Genomic DNA, 12,365 nt, shown 5'->3' on the forward strand with positions numbered 1-12,365 from the left:
TCATGGAGTGTGGAGAAAATAAGGCCTTATTTTATTCAAGCCAACGTTAGTTGGTGGCCCCTCTCTTTACAGCCAAAGGACTCCTGACCAATCTCTCTGACTGCAAAGTGCACATCTGTGGCACGACACCTGTGAGGACAGCAAGAGATAAGCACTTTATTTCATCCCTTCTAAGAACACATTTTGTAGCATTTTAACATTTTGAAAATTAGGATGCAAACTGAAATGCTGCCAGCTTCATTCTTAATGTAATTAATGGTATTTTGCATTTGAAGAAATGCTGTATTTGAAAAGACCCTGTGAAATGGACTGCCAGACCCATCGGCTTTCTGAGTTCTTTGAAGATCATGTTGCCCTTCCCACTGCCGCTTGTTTTCCAAATGGAGAGATAAGGAAGATGAGCCTTCGTCTCCAGGGACAGCGTCCAGGGATATGTTTAAATAAACACAAGCCCTAGGAAGCCCCCTGCTGCTAGAAAAAAGGTCCTTTTGAAATGGAAACTTATGCCATTTTTGTCCAAATATATTTATGCTACTGTCGAACAAAACTTTCTTTCAAATTGTCTTTGGTGGCCGTGATACATCATTTTAGATATCTACAGTGGTCTCTAATTTTTGAGAGTATATTTGATGTTTGAAAACAGTGAAGTCACTTCTGGTCAAACCTTATGAATAATGATCAAAATAATGCGTGTGGTTTGCTTTAAAAGGATGACTAAACAAGTATATTGCTTCCCAAGAATACTCTGAAGAACATCAAGAACTCCAGGCCCTTTTATCTTTCCTAAGTGCCCTCCCGCCCCCAGTTCTGGATGACCTGGCAGCGCAGAGTTCCCGAAGTCCAAGCTCTCCCCTCTCCCGCTGCCCAGGCCCCACCTCCCTCAGGCAGAGGCAGGCGGAGACTCTGCCCGCGGTCACTCCCGTCCATCTGAGACACTGGTTTTGGATTAGTTCTCCTTTACATAAACAAACGTCTAGTATGTTTCTCTATGACTTTGCATAGATCTCATTCCTCAGCTTTTTGTCTCTAATCTCGGAGGTGAGTACATCCTATTCTATTCATCTCTGGCAAACGCTGGGACAACACAGGCCACAGGAACTCCGTGTTGAGGAAGGTGGTTCTTGGGTGTGGCTAAAGCTGCAGAAATGACAGGACAGACTCAGAAGAAAGCATTTCTGCTGTTTTTTTCAACTCCTGACAGTCCCAAGTGGGGCTGGGATATTGCACCATCTGGCTTCAGAAACGCCCTTTACCCCGACCCTCTGCCAACTTCCATCACACAAAGTGGTAAGAAATGGAACATATTTTTCAACTTTTATTCTTACTAGCACAGAGACAGAGAAAAAGCCATGCATTTAGATGCATCATTATACATGATTGTCTAGATTTGCCAAAGATTCACCATGCCCGTCCCTCTGCCTCTGCGCAGGACTGTTTCCACCCTGAGTAGAAAGACTCCCAGAGAAGGGAGAGGGGAATCTTTCCTGTTTTCAAAATTTCCGGAGGAAATCCTTTAGCAGGGCATGAAGCATCTCAACACTAGTGACAGAAACAGCATTTGGAATAAACAACAAAAGCCATGTGGCCGCATGGAATAGATGTGATTCTTTGACAGCGGGTTTGATCTTGCCCCAGTTTGCCCTCACTTAAATTCAAACCCAACAGCTTTGGAATGCAATTTTAAAATTCTGAACAATGACAAATGTCTCACATGCATTACCTTTTGTGTTTTCCTGGCCAAGCTGTTGTCTGCAATTATTTTCAAATGTAAGAATTCATTTTTGATCTTCTTCATAATGGAGAGTTATCCAGAGGCTTGACTTTGGCCACAGGTGGAGGTGTGGGGCTCCATTTCTACCTAAGGAGAGCAGGGTTCCCTGGCACCTACATTTGGCCAATTTCAGGGTAAAACGTGAGGTATGTACGTCATCCAGAGATGGGCGGACTCCCTCTGGGCAGCCTGTTCTCACCCTTGCCCTCCTTGAAACAGGTCACAGGTCACAGTACTTATTTACATCCCCTAAAATAACCAACTCCAAGCACATTTGTGAGAAACAGATGTTGCACTGATACTCGGTGGGGAGATGAAGACTCCCTCCTACCACACACAGGATGACTGAAGACCAGGATGCCCACGGACACCTGTGTGTCCCCACACCCCACAGGCTGCCCTCCCCAGCAGCTTCTTTCTCTTCATCTGCCTCCATCTCTCAGTCGCTGCCCTCATTTATAAGATCAACTCCCCTGCCGCCACCTGGTCCTCAGGCTCCTCCAGGTGCCACCTTCCTTCTGTTCCCCTCGCCCCATCTTGCCGCCACCTCAACACCCCAAGTAGTTCATCAACGTATTTACCCAACAAACCAGACCTGCTCCTAAGGGGGATTCTGCTGCAAATGAGTTTTAGTTCCCATCCTGTTTTGCCAACAGACCACATGCTATTAGTGCTCACCAAGCCTACAATAACTGTGAGGTGGGTCAGGATTCCAGCGTACTGAAAAGGTAACAGGGAGAGGCTTATACAAATTCAGACTCACCTTCCCTAAGACCCCACCCCAGATCTGTCAGCCCCCGGCCCCCAGCCAGTGCCCTTACCCACCCCACAATGCTGTAATGCAAAAGTGGGGGACAGGGGCACCTGGGAAACCTAACGCGGGAGGCGGTGGATGGGAGCTGTGTCGGGGGCTGCTTCTTCCACACTCCTAGCAGTGCCGTTCCCATACTCAAGCAGCTCCTGCAAAGCCACCTACAAATCCCTTTTGACTGGGAAAGTTGTCTTCTCCTGGGCCATCCTGCCCACAGATGAAATGCAAGTGATTTCATTATTCTGTTGCTTACACTTGCTAAGATCACATAGCTGTTCAATGCTACTGACATTATTAGGATTTATAAGCCTAGGAACAATTAACATCCAGGTGACACTATGAGGCACTATGCCATTATGCCTCTCTAAAGAAAGTCTAGTCCTAGGTTATGTTTAGATGGAGAAAGGGGGCACTTCCCTCCTTTCCAAAATGACCACAGGAAGCCAACACTATCTAAGCAGGGATTAGCATTCTACCTCTGACTAGGGAGACTGACCTATATGAAGGTGAAAGTGCAGGGTGAGGGAAGCCCCCTCTCCCCACCTCTCTCCTAACATTCCCCTGACTGCTACAGGGAGGACTTACAAATATGACTGGTGACTGGACCATATTTATCAGGCGGTCATTAAAACCCCTAATAGGTTACATATGTGTTCAACGTCATGCACATTTCCACTTCCCACTCCATGCTGTCTGCCAGGCCCCACTCCTGTTTCTGCACAGGCCCGGCGAGACGCCTTTGCTCTGTCTCAGGCTCAGCAGCCAGCTGGTGGTGAGATCTGGATGTCGGAGGTAGATGACAAACCTAAGCCATGAGCTACAACCTAGCTGTTCCAAAGATCTTTGAAATAGCTAATACGAAACAGTGTATTGATTTCTACATTGCTGTTTGCTCCTTGTGCATTTAGCTCCAGCAGGGAGTTAACAGGAGAGGGTAGCTGGCAATGCAGGATATGGCCATTCCTTTGGCCTTGGTTGTGACACTAACTTAATATAATCAAAACCAAGGGAGGCCATACAATCTACAATCTACCCGGGACACTTGTAAGAGTGAAGAAGAATGCCATTCATAATTCCAGGACAATAATTCCCTGTAAAATGGGATGCACAGTCACCCTGTCAAAACTAGCCAAACCTACCCTGGGTCCTAACCCACCACACCTTTGATCACATGGACACTTTCTCATGTAATAACTGGGTAAGAAAACCTAAGTCCAACAGCACTAGATAATTATGAAAACCAGCATTGGAATACTCAGGTTCTAAAAAAATTAAGATGAAAAAGACAGGAGGCAGACCTATTTAAAAGTTCCTATGTTCTGCCCAGGCCTACAAAGCCACCTCATTTGTGGAAAGCATTCTAGAGTTACAGAGTACACCCACGGGCACGCTCTCACTTAGCCTGGGAGGCAGGAAATAGGTTCAGCATCTTGACAAAGGCCAAGTGGCAGAGGCAGGACTCAAGTCACTCAAGTCCGGGGTCCGGGCTAGCCCAGTGTTCTCTCCCTGATCACACTGCGTCCCCTCATGGCATCTGCCCTTAATGGGCCACCAGTTTGTGTTCTGAACCGACAACACCTGGGGGAGAAGAGGATACTATGCAATGAGGCCCATGGGAGATAGTGGACTAAACAGAGTATCTGTTGCCTGAGTCAAAACTGGCTGCAAAGCCAGTCACCGGCACTGCACACATTCAAAATAGAAGTCTAGATCTGTGACCATTTATTTTCAAAACCATCATGGGCTTGGTAAAAATACTGCCTAATCCCAACATGGTTTTCTAAAGAATTTTCTAAAGGTCTATTATATGTAAATTAATTGGCAAAGGATTAAAATCCAACATTTAAAATAGTGGCTCTGAACAGGGGGACAGCACATGCCTCAAGGGGGCATTTGGAAATGCATAGGGTCATTTGGGTTGTGACTGGTGGGTGAGTCCCCCCTTTTATCTCTGCCTCCTCTCTCAGTCAACAAATTTTAGTGATATAGAAGGCCAAAGGTGGCAGGGACCATAGTCAGTGACTTCTAGTTCACACACAAGCCTATCATTTGTGGGAGTACTGGGTTTCTGAGGACTAGCCCATGGCTAACTGGAGGAAAACACAGCACCTGCTACCCTCCAAGGCCACAGCCAGCAGAACACCTGGGAGTTCTATAGATCTGCAAATGGCATTTCAGGGGACCTTGGTGTGTTTATCCAAAACATCATGTCCCTATTCAAAACAGTTTGCTCTGACACAGCACGTACACTGTGCCTATAAGAAAGGAATTCGGAAATTACATGGCTAACTTAGTCCTTTCTCTCCCTAGCCTATGAAACTCAGTTTTTCCTTTAGGTATTCAAATAATTTAGGTAAAAGCAGGGTTAGGGAAATACACATAACCCCACTACATACAACCTAAATCAAAAAGTATGAGAAAATCTAAAAGAATAACTTGATTCAAATTTTTCCTGGTTTGATAGAAGGATTGATGTTTCCAAGAAGAAATTCCCAAACTGCCAAAGACGGAGGTGATTATGGAGCCAAACTTACCGAGCTGATTCATATTGCCAAGAGGATCTGATGAGAATGATGTAGAATTTAGAGAACATGGTTTTCACTGCTGTGATTCTAAGAATGTCTCAGTTTTGTACAAATCACAAATATCCCCTCAGCTTTAACTATCCAACTGGACACTATGATATGGCATCCTTCGCTGGGGTTACTTTAAATGGGGACCTGTATGTCAAGTTTGACTCAAATGTGCACAGTAAGGAGGGGACATCCTCAAGGCCCAAAGTAAACCACTCCCCTCTCTCTTCTCAGCTGAATGGATGATATTCCATCTTAGAAATCCATTTTCAATCAATACATGAGGGTCTTTAATTCTCAGCACAGCACTGAAGAAATCTTTTGCAGACAATTAGTAATTGGCAGTGATCCACAGAGGAATAAGTTATTTATGCCTTTAACGTTACATATGGAAAATAAAGCATATCAGTGACCATTTATGGGGGTGCTGAGGATATGGGAGATTGGGCACCAAGAAGTTTCTGACACCTGGGAGAAGAAGCTAGAACTCAGGGAAGGAATGAGGACAGGAAGAAAGAAAATAAGGGCTTTACGCTTTTCTTATTTAGGAAAGGAAACATCACTCAAAGAGCTATGAAAGTAGACGTAGGTAGATGGAAAAAGTGGGAAATTAGGGAAGAAGAGTTTTAATACACCCAAACTTTCTCTTTTGGAGACCTGCCAGTATAGAATAAGGAATGACACAATTCTAACTACTGGTGGTAAATTTCCCAATTTGGGCTTTTCTCTTTTAAGGTTTGCTGATGTGGCAGAGGCTGGGCCAAGAGAGGACCCTTTCTTCATGAAAGCACCATCATATTCACTGCTTGAAGCAGGCATGCAGGGAAACTGAGCTCCCCTTTCTGCTCTGCTTAAGGAAAACCACCTGTATGCAGAGCCAAAGTAATGTGGTGACTAAAAGGCTTTACTGAAGAGAAATGGGTCTGTCCTTACCTGTGATTTTCCTAACCCAGCTATTTTTGGTAGGAAACAAATGCTACTGCTCGTTTAGTGTAAGCTGTGATTGCTGTTAGACAAAGGACTCCTGGGAAGGGTTGAGAAACTCACCATTAACCATGCCATGGTTCCAAATGAGACGCTAATCACTTCACAAGGGCTGCAATCCTCACCAATATATCAGGTCAAGATGAAATCTGCTTTCCAGAAAATTCAAAGCATGTGTATAATATACCGAGATTAATAAGACCACAAAAGAAATAATGACACCAATCAGAAAATAACAATGACTCTTTATAAACTTGCATGGGGTCTAAATTATCCCTTATAATATGTATGTGTGTACTCATTCCTAAAAGAATTAGGTGATCCACTTCCGAGTAACCTGCTGGGACTATCTCCAGAGCTTCTGAATGGCCTCCTCCAGCTTGTTCTGTCAGAACTCTCAGCACCACGGCAACAGCAGCTCTCTAGGATTCCCCAAACATCCACCACCTATATCATGTCCAGCTGTAAACATGGATAACATATTTAGAAAGGAACTAGGCCAATTTTGGAAGACTGCTTCTCTGGTGAGAGAGGGTTTAATGAAAATGGTTCTCTACATTGGTAGGCATGCACAGATTTGCACACTGATGCACTGCTCACTATTTTAGGAGTTAAATATCAAGTACCTCCTCATTTCAGTACTAAGAACTTCTCCACAAAAAGGCTGAAAGCATAGCGTGCAGGTTTTGTTGGACAGTTGTCATGTGAGTCTTAAACATAGGAAGTTTCCAAACTTGGAGGATGGATAAAAAAGCCAACATTTACAGAGCTTCCCAGACATTCACAACATAGTAAAATGAGGTTCAGAATGAAATCCTCAAATGCCATTTATCAGTCTACTTTGTTTACACTGAGTTAATTGAGAACATTTAAGAGGTAGGTTTTTTAAAGGCTGTTTTTGTCAACCCACACAAATTACATGTTGTATTGCTTATTTTTGGTTAAGAGTAATTTCAGTGAATTACAATATTTTGTCACTAAAGGATTAGCCTCCCTAGCTCTTTTTTAGCCTTTCAAAGGAGAGGATTAATCTGAATGAAAAATATAACTGAAACCATGAAACACAGGACGTTCCATTATGAAATTACCTGATTAAATTTATAATGGCAATAAATAATAGTGGAGGGAGCTTCTGGTGTGTTAGAAATTAAAACACAAATAAGCAACAAGGCTATGACAAGCAGCCTTTGTGGCTGTATTTACAGCTCAGGCGATTTCGATCATTAGAGCACCTGGTAAACATTAAAAGTACTTACTAAATCGTCCACATCACCACCTTCTTCAAATACGGCTGCTGCATTTTCATTTGGTTTTTCTTTGGAAGCGAGAAACTGTGAATACAAAGTCAGTTATTTTTTGCCTCTTTTGACGGAGGAATAAGCTGCTAGCATTGCCAAAGGCAAACCTAAGAAGGTCTGAAACATCATCTTGGCCTACTCTCCTTCACATGGCTCTGAATGAGATGTCCCATTTTGAGGTTCAATACTAATAGTCACCAGAGAAAGTTCTTGTGCAGAGGGAGGAAGTGACATGGCTTGTCAAGACAGTGCCTATGTGGAAGGTCCCGTAACAGCATGGTGGATGTCTGATATTTCCGTTCCTGCTTCCGCAGGGACTTGTTAAAGTTAAGAAAATAACTAAACATCCCAAACCAGTATGCTCTTTTGAAAGGAGTGTAAGAATCAAGTCAAGATTAGAATCAACTATTCTTGAACTATACTGAGGACAAAAAAGTGCTAAAGAAAGGACTTCCTGTAAGAAATGAGAAATACAAAAATGGGTGAGCTTGGGAGGTTGGTTAATTCCTTTTATGAAAATCTTTCAATTTGGGTTAGAAATTGTTTGAAAATAGGTAGATGAGAAATTGATTAAAAAGCAATAGCTCAGCATCAGTGTTCTAGATCTGGACCTTCTAAAAGGCAGAGACATAGAAAGGCAAAGACCCTGAAGTAAAGTCTGGGAGGATCTAGGAATGGCAGTCTGATTTTAAAGGGGTAGTGAATGCCCTTGACAATTATCTGAACACTCTTTTTAAATCCTGTCCCTCCAAGAGATAACAGCAGGGAGTCTTTTCCTTCAAGGCATGTGGCAAGTGCATCTAAGAGCTAGGTTCTAGCAATGCCTACCTGTCCTAGCATGGGAAGGTGGTCTTCTGGACATCCTGTAGGAGTGAGTGTTTTAAAGGGGGTGGTGGCAGGTGGGGCACGCCTCTCTCTGGTGGCATTCCTCAGGGCCATGACAGGGAGTGGGAACGTGGCGAGCCAGCCTTCCAGCTCACCTCTGCTCCCCTGTTGTTGCCTCTACCCAAGAGGGAAAAGTATAGTTTATACTTCTCTCGTCAAAATGGCAAGGACTGTTTTCCCTCTACATTCCTGGTATTTTTATGGTACAACGGACACAGTCAAGGCCTCTGAAACCTAAGATCTATAAATAAACTATGTCTCTTTAACAAATCATAAACCAAAGTCACCTATTAAATATTAGGCTGTGCGAAGCAAGTTTCAGGAAGCAACCTCTGCCTGTCCTTTCATTCTTCAGGTACAGAAATTCACACACAGGTAACGAAGTGGCAACAGCAAAGGCCGAGTTTGCCCAACTTTGTTCTGGACTTTGTTTCCCTCTTCTGGACTTTGTTTCCCCCTTCAGTCAAAACCACCTCGCTATTCATTAACTTCCATTTTGACTGAGTGAATAAGGAATTTATTTTCTTTTAAGAATATTTATGGATCTTTCTATAGCCCTTTGTTGCCCCTAAACTGGACCATGTGCAGGGCTGGAAACCAACGGTACAAGAGACGAAAAATCCCAGCAATGGAGGCAGACGGGTTGGAGCAGAATTGTAATGAAGCTTCTGCATCACTAATTCTATTTCTTTACTCAGGGTGATTATTAATAAAGATATATGAGGGCCAAATACAGATAAATGAATAAGAAATCCATACGTTTACTGACATATGGTTTATGTCTAAAAGTTGAGCAAATTGTGCTCTATCCCTCTATCCTAGATTCTCAAGTCAATCTTTATTTTGGGTTTTCCTGATTATTATCGTAATTTTTACTTTGTCCCTCTCTTCTCTCACTCATTCTCATTACCCCTGCATAGTTTTCCCTATATCAGGAATATATGGATACAGGATAAAACTTATCCAGTTGGGGTGAAGAGAATAAAAAGTAGAGCTGTGGGCTGGGCGCGGTAGCTCACACCTATAATCCTAGCCCTCTGGGAGGCCGAGGGGAGTGGATCGCTCGAGGTTAGGAGTTCGAGACCAGCCTGAGAGAGACCTCGTCTCTACTAAAAATAGAAATAAATTATCTGGACAACTAAAAATATATATAGAAAAAATTAGCCGGGCATGGTGGCGCATGCCTGTAGTCCCAGCTACTCGGGAGGCTGAGGCAGTAGGATCACTTCAGCCCAGGAGTCTGAGGTTGCTGTGAGCTAGGCTGACGCCATGGCACTCACTCTAGCCCGGGCAACAAAGTGAGACTCTGTCTCAAAAAAAAAAAAAAAAAAAGTAGAGCTGTGTCCTGCCATAAACCTCTGTGGGGCCACAAATGACCAGCACGTTCCAAACAGATGACAAACTCCAGTACATCTTTTATTATCCCTTAGTTAGCTATTTATTGATGAATCTAGAAAAATCCCTGATGTTTTTTGGTGCTGAGCCTCTAAAAGCTCCAATTCCCACTCCCTCCCCACCTGCAAAGCCCCTTCACAATGCAATTAAAGGATAAATTAAGATAGGGCCGTCTGCACAGTATGACCATGGTATATATAATTAAACACAAATGGCACATCTGTGAGACATGGCCAAATTCCTATGAAGAGAGGAACAGAAGGAAAAAACCCCTTCATTTCCATCCCATGCTACACATCTGCAACTGCTTTTCCTGACAGATCTGCTTCACATTTCTGTGTAAGCAAATTATGGCTAAGAGCTAGGCTGCCATCCTTTGTCCTTCCCAGAGCCCCAGGCAAGGCTGATCTCTTACACATATCACTCCTCATCATCAGAGTTTTTAACTGCAAGTAATTCCAGGCTGTGCAGAGGCAGGGAAGCTAGAGACACAGCTGAGAATTCAATGACTGGCCTGCTTTCTCAACAAAAGCAACGGATTCTCTGAACGCAGCAGAAAGGGGTAGGAGTCAACTCTCATCTTTGCTCGTGTTCTTTCCCTCTGCACTATGCTGAAAAAATAGAGAATAAATAGAGAGGACATTGTGTGACACATTCTTTCTTTCTCAAGCCACCGTCACTTACTTGGGGTTACCACAAAAGAGCCTCCTTACCTGGAGATCTTTATAAAATGGATCATCTATTACTTTTCAGGTACACTGAAATACAATCCTGGCCACAAGCAAAGAAATGGAATCGATAACCTCCGTGTAGAAACTGCCAGTCCCATCCCTCCATAAGCCTAAAAACTAACAATCAGCTCATGCTCAGACCTTTACCAATCTCCAAATTAAAAACACACGGCGTTCATCAGGCTGATGCCAACCCCATCAGGTGATTCCAAATGGTCATCCACAACCCAGATGTATAAAAAAGCATCAGAGAGAACAAAAGTCAGTTTGCACGTGTTTTGCCTAAAATGACACACACTTGCATTTCACTAATGCTACCCATAGCTTTCTTCATGCTATAAAGGCAATAGGGTGCAACAGAGAAATCCTGTAGCCTAGCGTGGAAAACACAACCATAACCTCAGCTCTGTCAGTTTCTCAGGAACCCTGGGCAAGTCGCCTGACCTTTTTATAACTAATTTTCCTCAAAAATAAAATGGGAACACTACTACTTACCCTACTTATGTGGTGAGTTTCACATAAAATAAAGTATACAAAAATTCTTTGTGCTAGTGTAAGTTTTTGTTCTAATTCCTAGTATTATGCCCAATAAATGTCCACCAAATGATATGTACAAGATTATCCACAGCATCTTTATTCGTAATTGCCAAAGTCTGGAAACGGGCAAATGTCTGTCATAAAGAGAATAGATGAATAAATTGTGGTATAACTATACAGCCATAATAAACGATGAGTAACTAAAACATGGATGAATCACAAAGACATGATTCCAATTATATGAAGGTCAAAAACAGGCAAAACTACTGTCAAGTGACAGAAGTCAGAATAATGGTTACCTCAGGGGACAGAGGAGTTCTGATGGGAAAGATAGCACGGAAGCCTTCTGGGGTGAAGGAAATGTTCTATTATTTTGATATGGGTGGTGAGTTCCGAAGTACATGGATGTGTAAAAAGTCATCAAGTTGCACGTTTAAGATCTGTGCATTTACTATATGTATGTTCCACCTCAATAAAAAGTTTAAGCTCTAAACAAATATTAGGTAATACTGTGACATTTTCATTATTGCTGTTCTTATATTAGCATATTAAAAAAAAACTATACCAGAGATTTAGGCAGAAAAGAGCAAAGGTCCAACAGGAGCCAGCAGTTTTAGAATACTGTTCTCAAGAAATGATCCTTAAACGCTGTTTTATAATCCTTCCCGAGGCTTTGGAGATCTCTTACACACTCACACACACAAAAATGAGTGTACTCTTGAAAGAGGGAGTATGAACTTCTTTCCTCTAAGTAGACATGGCTGATGGCATTATAAGGTAGAGGTGTGGAGAGGTGGCACCATGGGAGGTGGAAAGGTGACTGGGAGTCCAGGGGTCTGGATTCTAGTCAATTCTGCCAGCCACTAACTTGGTGTGAGACACTGAGCTAGTCAACTTCACCTCTCCAGATGGAGTAGGTAAAATGACCAGATCACTAAGCATCACTGTGATGCTAAGGTGGAAAATCAATAAATGTCAACAACAAGAAGGATAGATAAGGCAGTTACAAGAAAAACAAGTACTAAAATGATGATTTTTTTTTCTCATAGAGCTTGTATCAAATGATTATTCAGACACAGCTCAGCCTCTTGGAATCCTGTGAAAAACAACATTCCAAAGCCATGGGGATAAATCCTCTTTCCCCACTGTGTTCTCAACACAGAGCAAAAAGAATGGAAGACAGAGAGTCAGTTCTAGAACTGGATTCCTGGCCAGTGACCTACTGTGAGATCTCAGACACATCACTTTCCCTCTCCTACCCACCACAGGGCCACACAGTGAGAACTAACTGATAGACCAAGGGCACACAAGCGCTCTACACTGACTTTACCAGACGTCACCTGCTAATGGCACGTCTAACAACCCAACTAGAAATAGCAT

The 12,365-nt window shown here is 43.0% G+C and overlaps 1 protein-coding gene across 1 annotated transcript in view; it reads right to left on the minus strand.

Annotated features, from left to right (window-relative positions):
- Positions 1 to 6,372: 6,372 nt before the first annotated feature.
- Positions 6,373 to 12,365, minus strand: part of XRCC5 (X-ray repair cross complementing 5) — an 84,614-nt gene continuing 78,621 nt past the window's right edge. Inside the window, exons 20-21 of the mRNA XM_045559263.1 lie at positions 7,396 to 7,470; positions 6,373 to 6,601 (exon numbers count right to left, since the gene is read on the minus strand). Coding sequence (XP_045415219.1) covers positions 6,587 to 6,601; positions 7,396 to 7,470 — 90 coding nt within the window. The 3' untranslated portion in view covers positions 6,373 to 6,586. The remainder of the gene's footprint in view (positions 6,602 to 7,395; positions 7,471 to 12,365) is intronic.

Source organism: Lemur catta, chromosome 8 (assembly GCF_020740605.2).
Source record: "Lemur catta isolate mLemCat1 chromosome 8, mLemCat1.pri, whole genome shotgun sequence".
Taxonomy (NCBI): domain Eukaryota; kingdom Metazoa; phylum Chordata; class Mammalia; order Primates; family Lemuridae; genus Lemur; species Lemur catta.